The sequence below is a fragment of the Schistocerca gregaria genome, chromosome 6 (genome assembly GCF_023897955.1).
Source record: "Schistocerca gregaria isolate iqSchGreg1 chromosome 6, iqSchGreg1.2, whole genome shotgun sequence".
NCBI classification, from domain to species: domain Eukaryota; kingdom Metazoa; phylum Arthropoda; class Insecta; order Orthoptera; family Acrididae; genus Schistocerca; species Schistocerca gregaria.
In genome coordinates this window covers 509,895,280-509,918,060 of record NC_064925.1, presented here as the reverse complement: position 1 = coordinate 509,918,060, position 22,781 = coordinate 509,895,280, and the positions used below count along the sequence as shown (strand labels likewise).

General features: G+C 42.9%; 1 protein-coding gene across 1 annotated transcript in view; it reads left to right on the top strand.

Moving 5' to 3' along the window:
- Window positions 1–22,781, top strand: part of LOC126278925 (KH domain-containing, RNA-binding, signal transduction-associated protein 1-like) — a 717,512-nt gene that overhangs the window by 540,838 nt on the left and 153,893 nt on the right. Inside the window, exon 6 of the mRNA XM_049979201.1 lies at window positions 21,998–22,163. Coding sequence (XP_049835158.1) covers window positions 21,998–22,163 — 166 coding nt within the window. The remainder of the gene's footprint in view (window positions 1–21,997; window positions 22,164–22,781) is intronic.

Below are 22,781 nucleotides of genomic sequence, written 5' to 3'. Positions count from 1 at the left end.
GTCTGAGGTTGTACGAAGTTCCACATCCGCATTACGGGTGAGGTGTTTTGCCTTGTCCTTTGACGTAGATCACCGTTGGACAGTTAATACACTGGTGTCCAAACGTAAAGCATCAAACCGCTATTTCCCCCTGCTGTGTCTAATTCACGACATAATCATACAAACTGTCAACCAGATGTTCCTACGATCGTGTCTGCCCGAAAGGTGGCATTCTGATCAATGAACAACCATGCCAACAATGATGTCAGGGCTCCTGCCACACGAGAATGTGTTGGCGGGGTAGCCCCACATCCACAGTTGCTGTTACACAGTCAGAGACGGTGCAGTGTGGCACAGAGAAGATGCCTCCCAGACTCTCTGCGGTGGAGGACGAGAGAAAGAAAGTAAGTAGGACAATCGGAAGTTGATGTGGCCCTATGGCTTAGTGTGAATCGTTATGTTATATCTCGGATGTGACGACAGTGTATAGAAACCGAAAGGGAAGACCAGGACAGGGCCTACTACGTGTGAGTTCAGAACAGAGGACCTTTATTTGGCAATAAGCTCACCACAGTACCGCCTTAGTACTGCACGGCAACTGCTATCTGACCTAGTAGTATCCATTAGTCGTGTTGTATCGAGGCAAACGGTGTGCAGAAGCCTTTGTTTGAGTAGCGTTATGTGCCCGAGACCTGCTATATGTTTACCTCTGACAGAGAAGGGAACCTGTGCGGTCGAACAGTGGAGCAATGTTGTTTTCACAGATGAATCCCCATTTAGTCTGATGAGAGATTCTCGATGGATTCATATCTGGAGGGAACGTGGAACATGAATTTCAGGATTGAAAAATTGTGCAAAGAGACGAAAATCGATGACTATCCCGAATGGTGTGGGCAGGGGTTGTGTTGATCACTCGAACCCCTCTTCACGCAACTGTACATCTACATCTACATCCATACTCCACAAGCCACCTGACGGTGTGTGGTGGAGGGTACCTTGAGTACCTCTATCCGTTCTCTCTTCTATTCCAGTCACGTATTCTTCGTGAAAAGAAGGATTGTCGGTATTCCTCTGTGTGGGCTCTAATCTCTCTGATTTTATCCTCATGGTCTCTTCGCGAGATATACATAGGAGGGAGCAATACACTGTTAGACTCTTCGATGAAGGTACGTTCTCGAAACTTCAATAAAAGCCCGTACCGACCTACTGAGCGTCTCTCCTGCAGAGTCTTTCACTGGAGTTTCTCTATCATCTCCGTAACTCTTTAGCGATTACTAAATGATCCTGTAACGAAACGCGGTGCTCTCCGTGGGATCTTCTCTATGTCTTCTATCAACTCTACCTGGTACGGATCCCACACTGCTGAGCAGTATTCAAGCAGTGGGTGAACAAGTGTACTGTAACCTCCTCTCTTTGTTTTCGGATTGCATTTCCTTAGGATTCTTCCAATGAATCTCAGTCTGGCATCTGCTTTGCCGACGATCAACTTTATATGATCATTCCATTTTAAATCACTCCTAATGCGTACACCCAGATAAGTTATGGAATTAACTGCTTCCAGTTGCTGACTTGCTATATTGTAGCTATATGATAAGGGATCATTCTTTCTGTGTATTCGCAGCTCATTACACTTGTCTACATTGAGATTCAATTGCCATTTCCTGCTCCATGCGTCAATTCGCTGCAGATCCCCCTGCATTTCAGTACAATTTTCCATTGCTACAACCTCTCGATATACCACAGAATCATCCGCAAAAAGCCTCAGTGAACATATGATATTATCCACAAGGTCATTTATGTATATTGTGAATAACAACGGTCCTACGACACTCCTCTGACGCACATCTAAAATCACTCTTACTTCGGAAGACTTTTCTCCATTGAGAATGACATGCTGCGTTCTGTTATCTAGGAACTCTTCAATCCAATCACACAATTGGTCGAATAGTCTATATGCTCTTACTTCGTTCATTAAACGACTGTGGGGATCTGTATCGAATACCTTGCGGAAGTCAATAAACACGGAATCTACCTGGGAACCCGGGTCTATGGCCCTCTGAGTCTCGTGGACGAATAGAGCGAGCTGGGTTTCACACGATCTCCTTTTTCTAAACCCATGCTGATTCCTACAGAGTAGATTTCTAGTCTCCAGAAAAGTCATTATACTCGAATACGTGTTCCAAAATTCTACAACTGATAGACGTTAGAGATAGTTCTGCAGATCTGTTCGACGTCCCTTCTTGAAAAGGGGGGATAACCTGTGCCCTTTTCCAACCCTTTGGAACGCTACGCTCTTCTAGAGACCTACGGTACACCGCTGCAAGAAGGGGCGCAAGTTCCTTCGCGTGCTCTGTGTAAAATCGAAATGGTATCTCATCAAGTCCACTGTACGGGTGAATTGGTCAGGTTTAACTGCTGTCAGGTATCGTGACGAGAATCCTGGGACCTCATTTGTGGTTGTTTCGATGTGCTATGGGCCCAGACTACGTATTGATGGAAGGTAATGGTTGACCTCACAGAGCACGGTGAATGATGTTTTGTTGGAAACGGAAGATTTTACACGCATGGCGTTGCCTGCTCTCTCTGCCGATTCGGAACCCACAGAGCGTGTCTAGGATCTTCTAGGGAAACGGGTTGCATCACGTCAGCATCTACCAACCACACTCCAACGCTGCCAGCAGCTCTGAAGTAAGAATGGGAGTTATTGCCTTAACATAAGACTGATGACATCATTCACAGCATGCCCCGTTGTGGTCAGGCGTATACAGCTGCCAGAGGTGGTCACCAGAGATGGTCAGACCCCATGCTGAGCACATTAAAAGTTATCTGAATCGGTTTGAAAAACAGCTAAGTTGAAAAAAAATAAGAACACTTTTATCTACCATTATGCATGTTGCAGCTGGTTACGTTCTGTATTCTTTACACTATTTTTACTTTGTTAACCCTTGTTTATATTGTTTTGTGGAAAAACAAAGGGAGCCTTCCTAATTTCCATTTGTTGCTTCAGTTTTGGAGACCAGTGTATTATGGCCGCAGCTTTATTGGTTCTTCGTGTGACACTATGCCTTACTCCTCACATATCGTGCATGCGAGGGACGACTGTTTGAAAGCCAACGTATGTGTACGAATTTCTCTAATTTTCCTGTCTTGATCAATTCGGAAAACTATGTGGTATATGGTAACATACTTCTAGTCTCCTTTTGAAACATGCGTTCCTAGGATTTTAACAGTGAACCTCTCCGTCAGCAACAACTTGTTCTGCGTGGCTTTGGATTGTCATTACAATTTCTGTGCCACTCTCATGCATCTTAAGCAAACTTGTTAAGAATAGTGCTGACCCTCTTGCAAAGTTCTCTATACTTTTTCTTCCAGGCAGGAGTCCGAAGCTGATGAACAATTATCTCAATAACCATAGAATCTGCCATTCCCGTAACGTGTTTCACACCGGTGCACCCCCAACACGTCTCTTGGGAAGCATGCTTCTAGATGGGAATGCAGACTTTCTCTACGAATATCATAGATGACATTTTCTCTGGTTATCAGACGACTTGTAGCGACGTGTATTCGTAACCTTTCGACGAGTTTAATACTCATTACCTTACGTGAGATGTCGGTTTTCTTGTCCGCTGGGCCGTAGGCTCCTCTGTCGAGGAACTAACATGTCAGCAGATTACGTGCCTTCGGAAGAGATGTTGCGACCTGTGGTGGAGGGTGCCTCCTGGCGGTGAGGAAGGGGGTCCGCGCGTCGAGACCTGGTACCTCGTTTCCTCCGCCTGCTACCTCCCCCACATCAACATCAGAGCGTTTCTGGCGTACTTTTGCTGACGTCACATTGGATTCGGAGCTTGATCGGAAACTGCTGTACCAGTTGACAACACTGTCACTCACTCTTATTTCGACTGCCTCTCGGATGCTCTCCAACAGAGAAAGAAGAAGTAGTGAAGAAACCAATCCAGAAGATGAAATCAAGTGACAGCAGGTTCGTCTACAGCCAGGATTCTCAGGACAGTGGAGAAGCACAACGATAAAACCGTTTTCCACCAGGGGCTTAAATTCAAGAATATGCTCGGCTCAGTCAGAGACTAATTTAGGGCTAAGGGGACCTGACGTCTCCAGCATATGTTATGAGTGTGGTATGCAGTACATCGGCCAGACACACTGAACGATCTCACAGCACTGCCCAGAAGAGTGAGTGGCTTTCGCCTCGGTCAAACCGACAAGTCTGCAGTGACAGACAATAGCACCAGCAAAGGACACGTGCTTGTTTGTTAACAGACATATGGGCTATTGCGCACCAACAGATTCTGCGAATCGGGCAGACCGTTCACCGGGTGCTGGTCTTTCAACGTGACGCCACTTCGGCGACCTACAGTCGATGAGTGTGAAAGGATAATGATGAAGACAGCACAACACCCAGTCCCTGGGCGGAGAAAATTCCGCTAACCAGCCGGGAATCGCACCCAGGCCCAGAGGATTGACAATCCGTCACTCTGACCATTCAGCTACCGGGGGCGGACGGCAGTGAAAGTAATAGCATGTGATGACCTTGCCAATCGGAACAGTTGACAGCTGAGCTCCACGTATTGCGCTAGAAAAATTACATCAGGAACGCTCCGATGGGAAAGCGTCGAAGGCAGTGGGCGGAATATACCGGAAGCACTTGTACTTGATAACCAGACTTCGTTCGAGCCCACCGGCTATTACCACAAGCACTCGATTAGTTCATCCACTGGGCCGGTGGCAGAGGGACCTGTGAACCAACGCCTATGAAGGAACGAAGTGGACATGAACGTGACGCTTCCTTTCAAGATAACAACTAGAAGAGTCTTCGAAACATTGCAAAAAAAAGAGCACCTTGTCTCTGCTGACGACCGGAGAATACGCTTAGATATTTACTGATGGTTGTAGTTGTTTCCAGTTACTGAGTGCAGTCGTGTAATAGAACAACAATGAGCCATTCCGACTATTTACGCACTGCACGTCTCGTTCATTTATTTAAACACTAAGTGAAAGTCCCTGCAGACAGCTTCAATCCTTTGTAGGTCTTACTGCAATTCCCTACAAATTTATTGTTCTGATCATGGGCGAACATGCAGCTGTTGTTCACCAAATACTGTATGTTACTTGGTTTCGGACATAGATATAAGTTTTTCGGTAATTCACGGTACACACAACGCAATTATTCTCCTGCATACAGGGTGTGTCAAAAATGACTTTGAAATTTTGGAATGATATAGAAATTTATTGAGATAACTTACAGAAGCGGTAGATGTGTCATTTTGTAGAAAACTACCTCAAGTATTTTTCAGAAAGGGCATCAGTACCCCATTCCGCCACCAGGAACGCCAGCGTTGTGCTACTTTCACTGGCTACTTTCACTGGTGCGAAGCGTGCTCCCTTTACTAGTAGTAGTGGTAGTAATAGCTTTATTCATCCGTAGATCTCTTTTTATAAGGATATAGGACATGTCAAAGTATTTACAATTTTAGGCCAATTTAAAACAAGCTAATTCGTATACACGTACATTTACAGACTTCTAGTTATGGACAACCCTGGTATACAATACTTCTTTTACAAATATATTTTTAAATAATGTAATGCCACACCGTTCACTCACATCCCGCTATCAGTAACTGCACACACTATACACACATTGTTTCGTAACACTTCACTCACTACACACACACTGGTGACCTCTGGGCAATTTTCTATACCACGACCACCCATTTGCTATCCTGTGTGTTTTGGATTCATGAAACGATCTCTGCAACAACCGGTCGGCGCACATTTCGTATCCAGTACGTTAAAGGACCTCCTAGCACGTCTACAATATAGCCTTGGCTCAAGAACTTTGTTGAAACTGGTTGTTTACTGCCACAAGATAAATAACCAGATCGCTCGCGTGTCGATGATTATGTCGCACAGGTTACTGAGAGCTTTCCCGAAGTCAACGAAAAGCAACGCGACATGCGTCTCGCGAGACTGGTATTGCACAACCGGTGGTTTGGCGTGTACTGCGTACACGTTTGCACTTGAAAACAATGGCACAGCATATTAGTGATGCAGGCAAGGTCTCCATGGGGAGCTGTGTGCGGAAATGTTGGACACCCCTGAATACACTAAACTTCAGCGATGAGTCAACATTTCATATCAGTGGCATGGTGAAGACCCACAACTCCAGAATATGGAGCAGCGAAAATCCACTTGCGACACTGGAAGATGTTCTTTAGACTTACACCGTTTGTGTGTTTCGTGCCCATAGAGTGCACTGCCTTTTCTTATTCAAGGACAAGACGATCACCGGTACTGTACATCTGGAAAGGCATGAAAACCTTAAATTCTACCCACGGATGAAGAAGACTGAGATGGGAAAGTTAATTGCCAGCAAAACGGTGCAGCACCTGATTTTCTCACAGTAGATCGAGGACTCCTCGAAAATCGCTTCCAAGGTCGATGGATTGGCCGTGAAGGGCCAATCGCAGGGCCACCCCTCTTTGAAGACATGACACCACTGGATTTCTTTCTCTCGAGTTTCATTAAAGACCGTGTGTATGTTCCTCCCCTACTAAACTGTTTAGCTGACCTCAAAAATTGAATCTCCGCTGCCACCGCACAAGTTAGGCCCGATTCACAGAAAAGAGTGTTGGAAGAAATTGATTGCCGCATCACAAATGGTAATCACAGCGAACCAAGTGTCGCCTGAAATTTTTATGTCAAATTTGAAGCTGTTTCAAAATGACACTGTATCGATTGTGTAAGTTATCTCAATAAATTTCTGTAACACCACAAAGGTGCAAAGTCCTTTTGGACTCACCCAGTATTATAACTTGTAACTGGTACGTTGGAGATGGTATGAATTTTTCGAAGTCTCATGTTAACACATAGAGGTAAACTACGTTAGCGAAATACTCTGAAGCGCCAAAGAACTGGTCCAGGCAAGCGTATTCAAATACAGAAGTATGTAAACAGGCAGAAAACGGCGTTGCGGTCGGCAACGCCTACATAAGACAACAAGTGTCTTGCGCAGCTGTAATATCGGTTACTTCTGCTACAATGGCAGGTTATCAAGATGTAATTGAGTTTGAAAATGGTATTATAGCCGGCGCACAAGCGATAGAGCATAGCATCTCCAACGTAGGAGGGGATTTCTCCCGAGCGTACCATGAATACCAGGAATTCGGTAAAACACCAAATCTCCCATATAGGTATGACCGCAAAAAGATCCTGCAAGAACAGGACCAACGAGACTGAAGAAAGCCGTTCAACGTGACAGAAGGGTAACTCTTCCGCAAATTGCTGCAAATTTCAGTGCTGGGCCATCAAGAAGTCTCAGCGTCCGACCCATTCAATGAAACATAATCGTTTTGGGGTTTCGGAGACGAAGGCCTACTAGTGTAACCTTGATGACTGCACGACACAAAGCTTTACACGTCGTCTGGACCCGTCGGTACCGACAGTGGACTGTTGATGACTGGTAACATGTTGCCTGGTCGGACGGGTGTCGTTTCAAATTGTATCGAGAAGATAGAATTGTACGTGTATGGAGACATGCATAGACCCTGCATGTCAGCAGGAGACTGTTATAGGTGGTAGAGGCTGTGTAATTGTCTGGCCTGTGTGCAGTTGAAGTGATATGGTATGGGACCCGTGATACGTACAGATACGACTCACATGTGACACGTACTTAAGCATCCAGTCTGATCACTTGCATCCGTTCATGTCCATTGTGTATTCCGACGATCTGGGCAATTTCAGCAGGACAATGCGGGACCCCAGACATCCATAACATCTACAGAGTGGCTCCAGGAACACTCTTCTGAGTTTAAACGCGTCTGCTGCCCAGTACACCCCCAGACGTGAACACTATTAACCACATCTTGGTTGTCTTTCAACGTGCTGTTCAGAAGAGATCTCCACCCCCTCTTACTGTTACGGATTTATGGACAGCTCTCAGGATTCATTGTGTCAGATCCTTGAAGCACTACTTCAGACATTAGTCGAGTCCTTTCACATCATGCTGCGGCACTTCTGCCCTACACGATATTAGGCAGGTGTACCAGTTGCTTTTACTCTTCCGTGTGAGACATCTGTTAATGTTAGCTGTGAAACTGGTAACAAGAAAGATTTTTAATTTCACAACATTTGGGATGTCGATTGTCCGTAATGCTGTAGAAGCTAGTATGCTAGTCAGCGAACATTAAACAGCCCCCATTAGGTGCGTGTTTGCTAAACGCTACACTGCAGAGGTATGCATTAGCATTAATACCACCCGTTATTAGGTCTAATAATCTAGTCTAATGGTTGAATAACACACACAAACACACACACACACACACACACACACACACACTGATTAAACCATTAATAGACAGAAACAATAGTCTAGTGCATGACAGTATAGGAAGAATAAATGTATAGCACATTCATTCATGCGCACATATCAGCACACATATTCAACAGTGACCCAGCTGCCTATTACAGAGCAATGTAAGAAGCTCTCGTGTCACATTCAACAACCATACTGCATATGAATCAACCAGTGTCTTGGCGATAAGGGCATTCAAATAAAAACGAGACAGACGGAAAAGAATTAAGTAAACTGCTTGTTTTATGAAATGTAATCACAGTTACTGTTAACACATTTATCCACTGTGAGTCAAGGTGGCCAATGCCTTCATGTAAAAATTTTCGAGGTTGCCCACGAAACTATCATTGTTGCCAGGTGTGCACCTCTTAGTCCGAAGCAATCGCCGGGTACGAATATCTTTCTTCAGGGCCCCAAAAACAGCGAAATAGCGTTGTAGGAGATCGGGATTATACAGAGGATGTCTAGTGGTTTCATAGCGAAATTTCTACACTACATCATAATCAAAACAACATGTGGGCCCTCCCAGGTGCATTCATGATTCCATACAGAGACGCAATTAACATAATTAAAGAAAATAACAAAAAAAGAAACACTTGCTCTCTCTCTCTCTTAGTCTAGGGGCGGATCTCTTCTCCTTAAGATTCGCTTCCTTAAAATTTGACAAAAAACAGAAGCTACTGACGACTAGCCAGAACTTCAATATACGGTAAGTCCAAGATACGTGTTCCTACAAAATAACGCACCAAGGTTCTGATTATTAAGTTGTAATAAAATGGTTCATTGTTCCATTAAACTCTCATTTAACTGTTGACTGGTAATCAACACAAATTATTAAGCTAAACTGACAAAAGGCTCGAGCCCCAAATAGTGGACAGCAACTTACCATGTGAATCAAATAAATTAAAAAAATTAGCAGGGAAACGCCAGACCACGTTCACAGCAATAAAATGATTCACACCAATGAACGGATTAATCACTAGAGTAATTCATGATAGGTTAAGAAGTTGGAAGCAGGTCCCCACAACTCTGTTTAAGACTAAGTCCAACTCGGTACAGACTAGAGTCCATAAGTGCTAGAATATTTCTAACTCCCACGGAATGCAGAATCTTTCAAACACCTACCCACACATATGCTAGCTTCATCCACTTGTTCCAAACTGTGTCTGCCGCCATCCTGTACTGAGTGACCATGGGGAACCTGGCCGCTGTTATAAAGACTCCGTCACCGTCTCCATAATATAGTCGTGCCTGTCCAACTCTCGGCAGACCCGCCCGTAAAGAGTGCGCACACTGAGTTCACGTAAGGTCTTCACGTGATCACCAGTCCTTTCACACAACTGTCGATTCATAGTTTGATTGAAATTCTGTTTACTCCATTAGCTATAAGCTAAAGTTCCAGTCTATAAACATTTATAAAATCTGTTTTAAGGGCTACAATTTGCCTTGAATTACTTGTAAAAATATTAATTAATTTTAATCAACAATTTTTGGAAATTTAACCAATAAGAGGGTAAAACAGTGGGTGCAAGCTTATTAGAAAATAAATAATTACTAAAGATTTACGGCAAGATTTTTAAGGCTACATCTATGATAATTTGTATCTGAAATCTCTGTGAGAAGAAAATTACGCGTTTCAGTGTTCCTGGAAATTCAATCCCTAATGGGGTGCAATAGAAAATGAAACTATTTAACACTTTTTCGTTAAATTAACAAAGAAATTTAAATCTAAATTTAAGAAAAGTGGTATTTCACTTCTCGGTTAGGTATGAGGAAATATTTGTTAGGGGATGAAAGTTGCTTTGGAAATATTTCCATAGAAACGCACTAGGGATATTAACAAAAAATTTAGTCTTCAGCTACTAATGTTGATTTTTGGTCAGAAGTACGTTCGGACAAGGTGTTCCTTATATGGCTTCAACTAGCTCGAAAAGCTTAGAACATGTTGCAGTTTGTAAACACCATAAAAATTCGATTATATAAAAACAATAAATCTCTGCAGGCCATACATTTTACACGAGTGAAGCAGCAAACACATAGCTACTATTTCTATGAAGCAATGGTGAACCATAGTACATCGTTTCGAAGCTTTCATCAGACGCTCTCAATTTTAAAAAAGAACCAGACACCTCAGGAATAGTACTCAGTAACTGAAGATTAATAAAACTCCGTTAACTTATTACGATATAATAAATTTCTACAGTACAAGCGATAAGATGTGTGAAGGACATGAGATCAGAACTATAACAGCAACTGGATTAAATAGTATTATAGCAATGTTATTGGCCAAAATTATTTCATATCCTTGCAAGTAAATCGAACTTCGATCTGAAAACAAGAGATTCACAAAGCTGCGGGCCCACAATAAATTTAAACAAAATTTGAATATTTACAATTTGTGGTTGGAATTGTGAGAATCATATATTCTCGTCGTTCCTTTACTATTCTACATCTACATCTACATGGTGACTGCAAGACACATTTAAGTGTCTTCCAGAGGGTTCGTCGAACCATTTTCATACTACATTTCTACCATTCCACTCTCGAATGGCGCATGGGAAAAAGGAACACCTAAATCTTTTCGTTCGAGCCCTGATTTCTCTTATTTTATTTCGATGATTATTTCTCCCTACGTAGATGTGTGTCAACAAAATAATTTCGCATTTGGAAGAGAAAGTTGGTGATTGAAACTTCGTAAACCGATCTCGCCGCAAAGAAGACTGCCTTTGTTTCAGTGACTGCCCCCCAACTCACGTATCCTATCAGTGACGCTCTCGCCCCTACTGCGTGATTATAGGAAACGAGCTGCCCTTGTTTGCACTTTTTCGATGTCCTCCGTCAATCCCACCTGGTACGGACCCCCTACCGCGCAGCAGTATTCCAGCACAGGACGGACAAGTGTAATATAGGCTGTCTCTTCAGTGGGTTTGTCACATCTTCCAAGTCTTCTGCCATCAAAGCATAGACTTTGTTTGCCCTTCCCCACAGTATTATCTATGTGGTCTTTCCAATTTAAGTTGCTCGTAATTCTAATTGCTAGATATTTAGTCGAATTGACGGTCCTTAGATTTGTGCGATTTATCATATACCCAAAATTTATCGGATTTATTTTAGTACCCATACGGATGACCTCTCACTTTTCTTTGTTTAGTGCCAATTGCCACTTTTCGCACCATACAGAAATTCTCTCTAGATCATTTTGTAATTGGAATTTTATGGTACAATTATGAATGGTACGTCATTTTAATGTAGTTTTATCTCCTCTTTCCATTGCTGATAATAGAATTCGTTTATCTTCAATGAAATTTAAACTATAGGTAAACTTTGAAAATTTAACGTAAAACTATGAAATGGACAGCAAAAATAGAAAATCTTAACATCTAAATGTTGTGTACAGTGAATAGTAATCGCTGCCAACACATACTACCATGCTGTGACCGTGTCTGTCTTCATTTAAAAGATAGGACGGTTTAAATTAATTTTTCAATTAAAATGTCTCTCACAGATTCATTATTCAAGTTACTGAACATGTAAGTAGTTCTGTCGATGCGTCTTGTCAAGAATAAAAATCTGAGTGCTCGATCTCTTTGGTGGTAGGAATACTTTAAACGTTATAAATTAATTAATGAAGTACGTGTGTTCATACTTGTTGGTCTCTGTATCTCCTGCCATATAACACTTCCACAACATATTTGTATGTCACTGGATTCGTAATGAAGTTCTATTTGTTTTGACACCTGGTACTCCCCTGCCGTCGGCACTGTTCTTGCTGCATTTGGGATGATAAGTACAATACAGTGTGAAAGACTCGACATCTATCGGACGCTGACGTCAAGCCATGCTCGTCTAGCGAAAAATTGAAGTGGAACCAGGCTACCCCTCCATCCGAAACGAACCGCTGAACTGCGGCACCCGACCCCGGCACAGCCGCCGGGCGGCCAGTGAGACGAACTGACACACTCACTGCACGCGCATGACTTCAACGCTGCACTCAACCAAACAAAACACCAGTCCGCAGATATGACTTGGTGTGCTGCATTGGCTACCGCAAACATCTACTCGTGGAAGCATTGACCCCCGTATGTGACAGTGATATAGTTGTATTAACAGTTACGGCGGTTACTTTTAAATAATAAAGAGTTTACTTGTTTTTTTTTTCATGTGTCTCCTTTTCGTCTGGCTGCACCTTCCATAGATTCAGCGACTCAATGACCATAATATCCGCAACAGGTTGTTACAGACATGTTCGTTGTCAGCGCCTTAAGTGTACACAGCCGTGCACATTTTAACACCGTAGACGTATTGCCTTGTACGTCAGCAACAGGCAAAACAGATTTTTTTTTTGTTCACAGGAGTATCGCTACACGTTTTAGGTTCTTATAGATATTCGCATACGACTTTAGGATATGTAAAGGTCTCAATTTCTTTTTTTTTTTTACACGTCTACCTTCAGAAACCTAATACATTTTTTCATTCTAGTCCAGTCCTTGTGCCGGCCGCTGTGGCCGAGCGGTTCTAGGCGCTACAGTCCGGAACCACGCGACCGCTACGTTCGCAGGTTCGAATCCGGCCTCGGGCATGGATGTATGTGTTGTCCTTAGGTTAGTTAGGTTTGAGTAGTTTTAAGTTCTAGGAGACTGAGGACCTCAGATGTTAAGTCCCATAGTGCTCAGAGCCATTTGAACCATTTTGAAGCAGTCCTTGCTTCGACAATTTCTGTAAATTTCAAAACCCGTCCATCAGATGTCTCGGGGTGATAAATCATGTCATGGGAAACAACTCTGGGTACTGACAAAATGTTCACTGACACTTCCCGGCTACGCAGGGCATCTTTCAAAATCCGCCATGCCCTTGTGCAACGGAAGGAACTCCGCAGTTATCATATGCGATGTGTGTTGCCTATAATCGACGCTGTGTTCCACGTGAAATGCGGTAGGCCGAACTTCTAAAATGTGTTTGTACGCTCACAGTCGCTTAAAGTAAAAATTAACAGTCATCCGTGAGTGCAACATACAAAGGTGTAGCCAAGTGCACAAAGTGCTTTGAATTGTAAATGCCTTACTTCTGACAAACCTTTGTAATATGTTCTGTGTTTTACCCACCATAATGACGAATGGGTATGACATCCTTACTCACAATGAACGCGTATTGCAATAAATGTGTTTTGAAGAACAGAATATGACAGTTATATTTCTCAAAAGCGATTTGAAAAAGTGTAGCAAATTTAAGTGATCTTGGCTACAATTTTTTTTATGAAGTAAAACAATCATCCCTTCTAATTTCAGAACATGAGGAAATTCAGAGTATTGCATGACTGTAAACCTCATTTTAACAGCTCTCGAGACTGTAAATAGATCCATTTAATCACAGCAAACTTGCCCTTCAGTATCTACATTTATATATTCCATCCTAAATTATGCTGAATACAGATAATTTTTGGGATTAGCCTCAATTATCGGTTACATTCCTTAACTGTTCGAATTCTAGATGAACAGTGTCGCCTTTCTTTCAATGATCGTCATGTAAATTTCTGTCAGCTACGCCCATTCATTGTAGTCCTACAGGCATCTCTCTAAATCCTTAGTGCATCGTTCATCAGACCGATGTGACAGAGAAACTAAAATCGCTAAAACAATGGAATAAGCAACACTTAAACCTAGAATGGATCTATCTTAAGAGAAACTCCCATCATTGCCGATTTCAACAAATCGAAGTTAATTTCACTTGTTCAGAATAGATTTCACTAATCAGTTACGGCAGTATTAGAAGTAAAAAAGAAGCGACAGGTTCTAAATACCTATAACCGATGTTATAATAGGATATTATCGTTGTATACCTCTCAGTACTTTCAATACGTAATTTAATAACACAAAATTTTTCTCCATACTCATCCAAAGACCAGACGATTTCTCATAAATTGGCATTGCATATTCACTATATAAGCTCTCCCATTGCACATCTTTTGCCGTCACCTTATGTTCCTTGTTTTAAATGGCAGTCGTTCTGGAAGTAGTGCCACACTTCCGAAGTCTTTGCGGAAATAGTACATTAAAATTTTAGACGTATTGGTAAAGCATAAAAAATTCCCTTGCATAATATCACTGGAAGGTAACTATGTTTCAGTACCTTGATGTTTTCTTAAACATTATTAGTGCACATACTACAAACGTACCTCCTGCAGAAGAAATACAGCTAATAGGTGCTATAAATAATTTTGTATTAACTTGCAGATGTGTGGAATGGCGGAGATTGTAAAACGAACTCTGTGTCCAACTACAAGGAGAAAAAGCAGTCGTCGCCGCAAGCTACTCACTTGCTCAAGTAAACATATCGAATACAGATTAATTTTTAGAAGTTCTGTTGTCCAGGAGATTAATTTTACGTCTGTTGTTCTCCCGCGGAACGCCTACTCCTAGCTTAGTAACAAAGCAAATCTATAAACAGCAGTTCTCGAGCAACTGGGTCGATCACATGGTGTCCAAATATGAGAAACTTTAATCCATTCTATAAATTAAAAATGCACCCTGCATTCTGACATCAAGTACGTATGAAAGGCTAAAGAAAGTTTAAAATTCTCTTTTGTCCATGGGTTTCCCGAAACTAAGTTCCAATGGTCAACTGGCGACCTGAGGTGGCGAAGACTGAAAAGGCAGATAGTATGCAGTTGCTCTTGGACAGGCATACTTTGAAGGTGTTACAGGGAACGTAGTAATACTAGGAGTAGGAGTCTAAGTAACAACGTTTCTGTGATGGAAAAACACCAGCACATCAGTAGCTGAGAGTAAACCGTAGTTTGATGGGAAAACATGAATGGATGTCTCACTTGTAACGTATCTGATGATATCATACCATCAAGAATTATGCATAGCTCTGTTTCAATCGAAAGAGCTGTTTATGCAGTATTAATTACCTAGACAAGCCAGTTGTATTCCTACGTTGAGCAGCGTTAGGTTTCGCGGAGTAGATCAACATAATGAAATCTTAACTGAGAGATTATTGAGGGATTACATTGCAATATATAGGTCCACTAGGAAATTTATTCCTTTCTTCGTTACTAACTATTGAGATACAGGAGCTAGCTCGCCCGGATAGCAGAGAGTGTTAACGCACTGCTTTTGAGATTCGGGTTGGCGGACCAGCCTCGGAAATTTACGAAGAGGTCTGGAGAGCCGTCCAGCGTGGATGTGGTTTTTAAGCTGTTTCACACATCTCTAGATAGGTGAATACCGGGATGGTACCCACTTCCCGCTTCAGATGTACGCTACGCTATCATTTCTCAAACTTTCTCACAGCAGAATGTGAGATTCCTCTAGACGCATACGAAGGAGTTTCACAGATTCCCTACCAGTGGGAGTGGTGGCTTTAGGAAGGGCATCTGACCACCAGCTGTCACTAGCTGTGCCAAAACCCATATAAAATGCCGACTCTTCTGTTCATAGGACCGTGTACTGTATTAAAATACTTGTTATATATTAATCCCCTGTTCATGAAACCGAACCAAGAACAATGAACACTGTCCTGCTAAGATTCAATTTTTTTCATTAGTCTTCCAATATGTTTGACGCAGCTCATCACGACCAATTACAGAATGTGTCTCACATGTCTCTAATGCAGTGATTTCCAATGCAGCCACACTATGTTGGTCTTGGCAGATCGTTCTGTACTTAGGAAGAGTTTCCCGGCCTGTGCGGAGAGGATGCACTGATGTCCTGTCCCCTCCTCCGCCATAACTGATAACGTCGTTGGATGGATGAGCGGGCGTCCCTCCTTGTACTACAAGTTGTCACTCCCCAGTGTTGGTTTTTTATATTCAGAGTTCCAGCAGTGGGTGTGATCCAATCCGGGACAACAGACACGTAAGATGCTGCAAACAGTCGTATTCGTCTACAGTTTCCTTTCGAAGCTTTGCTGCAGTAGCAATTTCCTCCCACTTTCCACGCCACCAAGATAAAGTAAATCATAATGAAATTAATACAGTACAATGCGTGATTATTCCGTTTATCACAATGAAATGACAAGGTTTGCTCACTGTAATTATGTTTGTATTGTATGTTAACCGGGGAAATGCAATCCGAAAACAAAGGAAGTGGGTTACAGTACGCTTGTTCGCCCACTGCTTGAATACTGCTCGGCAGTGTGGGATCCGTACCAGATAGGGTTGATAGAAGAGATAGAGAGGATCCAACGGAGAGCAGCGCACTTCGTTACAGGATCATTTAGTAATCGCGAAAGCGTTACGGAGATGATAGATAAACTACAGTGGAAGACTCTGCAGGAGAGACGCTCAGTAGCTCGGTACAGGCTTTTGTTAAAGTTTCGAGAACATACCTTCACCGAAGAGTCAAGCAGTATATTGCTCCCTCCTACGTATATCTCGCGAAGAGACCATGGGGATAAAATCAGAGAGATTAGAGCCCACGAGACTGGAATAGAAGGAAGAACCAATAGAGGTACTCAGGGTACCCTCCGCCACAAACCGTCAGGTGGCTTGCGGAGTATGGATGTAGGTGTAGATGTAGATGTAGACCTAGAAACGACGAAGAGGCTCCGTCCCCGCCGTAGCCGCAGTGGTCCACAACCATACGATAACTACCGCAGTCCACTTCACCCCTCCACCGTCCCACACCGAACCCAGGGTTATTGTGCGGTCCGGCCCCCGGTGGAACCCCCAGGTTACGTCTCACACCAGAGGAGTATAACCCCCTGTGTTTGCGTGGTAGAGTAATGGTGGTATACGCGAACGTGGAGAAACTGTTTGCGCAGCAATCGCCGACTTAGTGTAACTGAGGTGGAATAAGGGGACCCAGCCTGCATTCACCGATGCACATGGAAAATCGCCTAAAAACCATCCACAAACTGGCCGGTTCATCGGACCTCGACACAAATCCGCAGGTTGGATTCGAGCAGGGGACCAGGCGCTCCTTTCCGCCTGGAAAGCCGTGCGTTAGACTGCACGGCCAACCGGGCGGGCGTAAGTATGTTTAATCACGAACGTCTTCATACAATGCCAAAAGTTTAACCATAAATTGGCGTGTCCGGAAATGAGCGGAAGCATTTTTACTGTACATCTTGTATTCTCTTCCTAGTAACCTTTCACATAAAATATGCAATTTATCGTATTACAAAAGTTCATGTAATTGAACTACATCACAGTTTAATAAAATTATAGTCGCGGTCACCCCCCCGGGTAAGGATTTGTAGTGGATGCGGAAGTTGAGCAGGTGAGGTGGTGATATTAGTATTTTAGGAGGCCGTGCTCAGGAGCTGCCGTGGATGCCTGTCATATCCTCTGGCCTCTTTGAAACGCATTAGATGGAATCACATATATTACGAGTGATTTTACAATATAGGTTCCTCAGGTGCAGCGGTAAGTGTGCTGATTCGCACACTCGAGTGTCACAAGGAATGAGGACACAGCAACCTCGTCGGCAGCGCCCGTTGTGCACGTCAAGACTGAGCAGCGATGTCGTGCAGGTGGCCGCCGCAGGAGTCCGTAGGCGCAAGCCTACCAAGGCTCGCTGCACCTAGTGACAGCTTATCACTGACTGCGGTTGTCGTGAATGCGGGACCCCAAGACCCGAATCAGCAACACAACGTACTGCCATGAAGGCGGTGCTACGTAGACCCAGGGAGGCGCTACTCAGGTGTTTCGCCCAACAGGCTGTAGGGTATGCGGTAATTTGCAGTCGCTCGGTATCGCCCTTCAACAACACAGGCTCGCTAGTTTCAATCAGGGCGGCGCCACAACAGCTTGCAGAGGCTAACTCCCATTACAGTCGGCTGGTTGTGATCTCTGAAGCAAAGTCTTCTCTCGGTAGCAAGTAGCATATCGTGATTTGTCAGTCCAGTTATCCTGCAACTAGAGAGACTGTTATTCCGCCGGGGCCGGCCGGACTGGCCGTGCGATTCTAGGCGCTACAATTTGGAGGCGAGCGACCGCTACGGTCGCAGGTTCGAATCCTGCCTCAGGCATGGGTGTGTGTGATGTCCTTAGGTTAGTTAGGTTTAATTAGTTCTAAGTTCTAGGATACTGATGACCTCAGAAGTTAAGCCGCATAGTGCTCAGAGCCATTTTGTTATTCCGTCGGATTCAGACTTGCGGACGGGATGACCAGACACAGAGACATGCTTCAGAAAGGGTCGTACTTAAGTTAGATTTAACATCATCGCTGACAGTCATTACCCTCATTATCAGGAGGTATCAATGGACTTGTCCCTACCGTGGTGTCTCGATTTTTGTCAACTTCCCTAGCCTTTGCACTTTCCGTCAGTCCTAGGGCGCGATGGAGCCATTGAACTTGGAGGTAGCTCGCTGTGGCCCCACAGTGCAAGATTCTCACAATGACGCAATAGGTGCTGTTATAATGCTCCGTTTTCGCTTCTTTATTACAGCTCGGCTCGATGTGGCAATGTATCAAGAAATGCCTTGCCTTCTGCTGTATAGCACTGTTCAAGTGCCACATATACATGGTACGAGCCGGACCTCACGCTCTGTCGTCTCTGCCAAGTAATACCCTCATAAATTTCTAAGTGTGCCAGGAAATTGAATTTCTTGTGCCACAATCCTCCCTTCTTCAATAAATCGTCCCAAATTTCCTTTGGTGTACCTATATATGATCTGCAGTTTACGCAGATTACATTGACACTAGTTTATAGCGTGCAGTCCCGTCTCAGAAGAATGAGCTACATTAATTGTTTCCACTTAAATTGAGATCGAAAGTAAAAGGCGTTAGTCTCTAGTGTTTATTAACTGACACAAAAAGAGAAAAGGACCACATCCAAGTAAAATGGGACGGAAATGAAATGCATGACGGCGTCTTCACTTTTTTGGATCCCCTTTCACCTTACGCTAACGTCATTAAAGTAAAGGATGGCATTCCTATAACATTTCTAAAGAGCTTTATAGGGTGTCTGGAAGTACTCAAATCCTGACTTAGAAAATGTATTGGAAGCCTTACTCTACTAGTGGCAAACAAATACATAAAATTACATTCTTTTTTATTTCATCCGCTCTGGACCCAGAATACAGCGCCCATAGAAAGATATCGTGCATTACCCGATGTGCAGTGACAGAGATAAGTGTGATGTCAACCTCTACTTCCTCAGTAAATTTTGCAGTATACAAATTCACAACAGCCGAACTCTCTCCTCTATCAATAGGACAATGGATTTAGACATGGTTTTAAAAGCTATCCTTCGTACGAAACCTTCCCGGAAAGCAATTGACGCGAAGCCCATTGCAGGGTATTAACGAGGTATGAGCATATGGAATTAGTTCACAGGTATATAAGTGGCTCGAAGCCTTGTTAGGTAATAGAGCCCAGTATGTTTCCCTAGACAGCAAGTGTTCATTTGAGACAAGGACATCGTCAGGAATGCCCCAAAATTTCAGCTGCCTGTGATGTGATTCGAAACACACCATGGACATTTGTCAAGATGGGTCAGAATCTCGTTCGTCGATGTCATACTCGCATTGAGGTAGATAGCCGTCAGCTTCAGCACATTTTGTAAGATACATCGCAAATGCTACATTCATTGTGTCAATAATGGTATTTTAAGCTAACTGATGTAAGCAAGAAAGTACACAGTAATGTGAATTTATTCCTATTACCTCTTTAAGCTGGCTCTCCGAACATAGGTTCCTTGCCTCAAACTGTCCAGTGGAGCATCCTCCATGTGTTTTTAAACCTTTGTACGCTTTCACGGAATATTAGAAAAATTTACAGTTTATTTTCTATATAAATGCTTGTCAGAGTGTCGTGAAAAATTTGAAGGAAACTGTTGAAGAACTTGTCAATAGCAATATTCTCACTTGTATATATTTGTTCTTATCGAAAATATATGTCGTTGTTGTTGTGGCCTTCAGTCCTGAGACTGGTTTGATGCAGCTCTCCATGCTACTCCATCCTGTGCAAGCTTCTTCATCTCACAGTACCTACTGCAACCTCCATCCTTCTGAATCTGTTTCATGTATTCATCTCTTGATCTCTCTCTACGATTTTTCCCTCCATCCATCCTTCTAAATCTGTTTCGTGTATTCATCTCTTGATCTCTCTCTACGATTTTTCCCTCCATCCTGCCCTCGAATACTAAATTTGTGATCCCTTGATGCCTCATAACATGACCTACCAACCCAGCCCTTCTTCTAGTCAAGTTGAGCCACAAAATGCTCTTCTCCCCAATCATATTCAATGCCTCCTCATTAGTTATGTGATCTACCCATATAATCTTCAGCATTCTTCTGTGGCACCACATTTCGAAAGCTTCTATTCTCGTCTTGTCCAAACTAGTTATCGTCCATGTTTCACTTCCATACATGGCTACGCTCCATACAAATACTTTGAGAAACAACTTTGTGACACTTAAATCTATACTCGATGTTAACAAACTTCTCTTCTTCAGAAACGCTTTCCTTGCCATTGCCAGTCTACATTTTGTATCCTCTCTACTTCGACCATCATCAGTTATTTTGCTCCCAAAATAGCAAAATTCCCTTAATACTTTAAGCGTCTCATTTCCTAATCTAATTACCTCAGCATCACCCGATTTAATTTGACTACATTCCATTATCCTCGTTTTGCTTTTGTTAATGTTCATCGTATATCCTCCTTTCAAGACACTGTCCATTCCGTTCAACTGCTCTTCCAAGTCCTTTGCCGTCTCTGACAGAATTACAATGTCATCGGCGAACCTCAAAGTTTTTACTTCGTCTCCATGAATTTTAATACCTACTCCGAATTTTTCTTTTGTTTCCTTCACTGCTTGCTCAATATACAGATTGAATAACACCGGGGAGAGGCTACAGCCCTGTCTCACTCCCTTCCCAACCACTGCTTCCCTTTCATGTCCCTCGACTCTTATAACTGCCATCTGGTTTCTGTACAAATTGTAAATAGCCTTTCGCTCCCTGTATTTTACCCTTGCCACCTTCAGAATTTGAAAGAGAGTATTCCAGTCAACATTGTCAAAATCTTTCTCTAAGTCTATAAATTCTAGAAACGTAGGTTTGCCTATCCTTAATCTATTTTCTAAGATAAGTCGTAGGGTCAGTATTGCCTCACGTGTTCCCGTATTGCTACGGAATCCAAACTGATCTTTCCCGAGTTCGGCTTCTACCAGTTTTTCTATTCGTTTGTTAAGAACTCGCGTTATTATTTTGCATGAATGACTTATTAAACTGATTGTTCGGTAATATTCACATCTTTCAGCCTGTTGCCTGTTATTAGAATGTCCTGTAAAAATTTGAGGTAATCTGGTCAAGATCTTTCATGATTTTTTCGTTACAACGCTCCCCTTGTATACATGTAGACCACCTCCAAACAAGTGTTTATTAGAGCATCGTGTAAATATTTGATGTAAATTGAGTTTCGAGCTATATATATACCCATCCGAATGTTATTACATCGTTTGTAAAAATGTGAAGTACATATGTCAAGAGACTTTTGAGACATTGATAACATCGTTAAAGAGCACCTTGTTTTTACTTAGTGGTACGGATTACATAACAAGCTCCTGTTGAAGGTCGAGACTACGTTTTGGTTCTTGTTTACATATTTATGAATAAGAATTACTGATATGTTGACTCAGCCTTAGGTAAAGTACTCCTGGCTACTTGTCTTCTAGATTGGGACATGGGTGGCATTTCACTTTCAGGTGGCGGCGTGGCAGGGGCGCCTCTGGTGGGACGCAAGCGGCCTCTGCTGCCTGGGGGCGGCCGGCCAGCCATGTCGCCCACCAAGCGCACTGTGCTCTCCATCCTGGCAAGGGCCCGCGCCGCGCAGGGCAAGGACCTGCCAGACTACCTGCACCCCGCCAACGGGTGAGTGATACCTAACCCTCTCTGCCTGCAGTGCTCGGGCCGTGGCACCACGGCTCGTGCATGTCGCTTCACTGGACGTTGCTTCACTAACTGTTGCATCACGTAGTGCCTTCCTGTTCTTTTAATTCCTTTCATTGAAGCCCGACTAAGTAGTTAGAGGCTTTACAGTAATATCTGATAACTACTACACAACAAAATGTATTTATTTATTTATTTAGGTTTATATCACAACGATTGATAGACTAACTGCGAGCACACTTGTTTTTCTACAAAAAAAAATAATAATAATAAAAGAATGGTACGTTACGCACGCGAAAATATTATTGTGAGCATGAGATGCTCACACTCGGCACCCACTTGAGTGGAAAGACATATGTTAAAATCGACTTCCCTACTTCCCAAATGTAGAAAACAGATCATGAGAAGGAACTAGACTGGGGTGAATGACTTACCAAAGATAAGTAGCTGGCACATCCATAATTTCAAATATACCGTACCAACATATCAGTTAAATACCTGGTGTTTTCGTCATTATGATTTAGAATTTACCTCTTGATCATTAACGAGGACAATAATTATATTTACCTAGATAATTTGTACCGTTTGTAACAATCACAA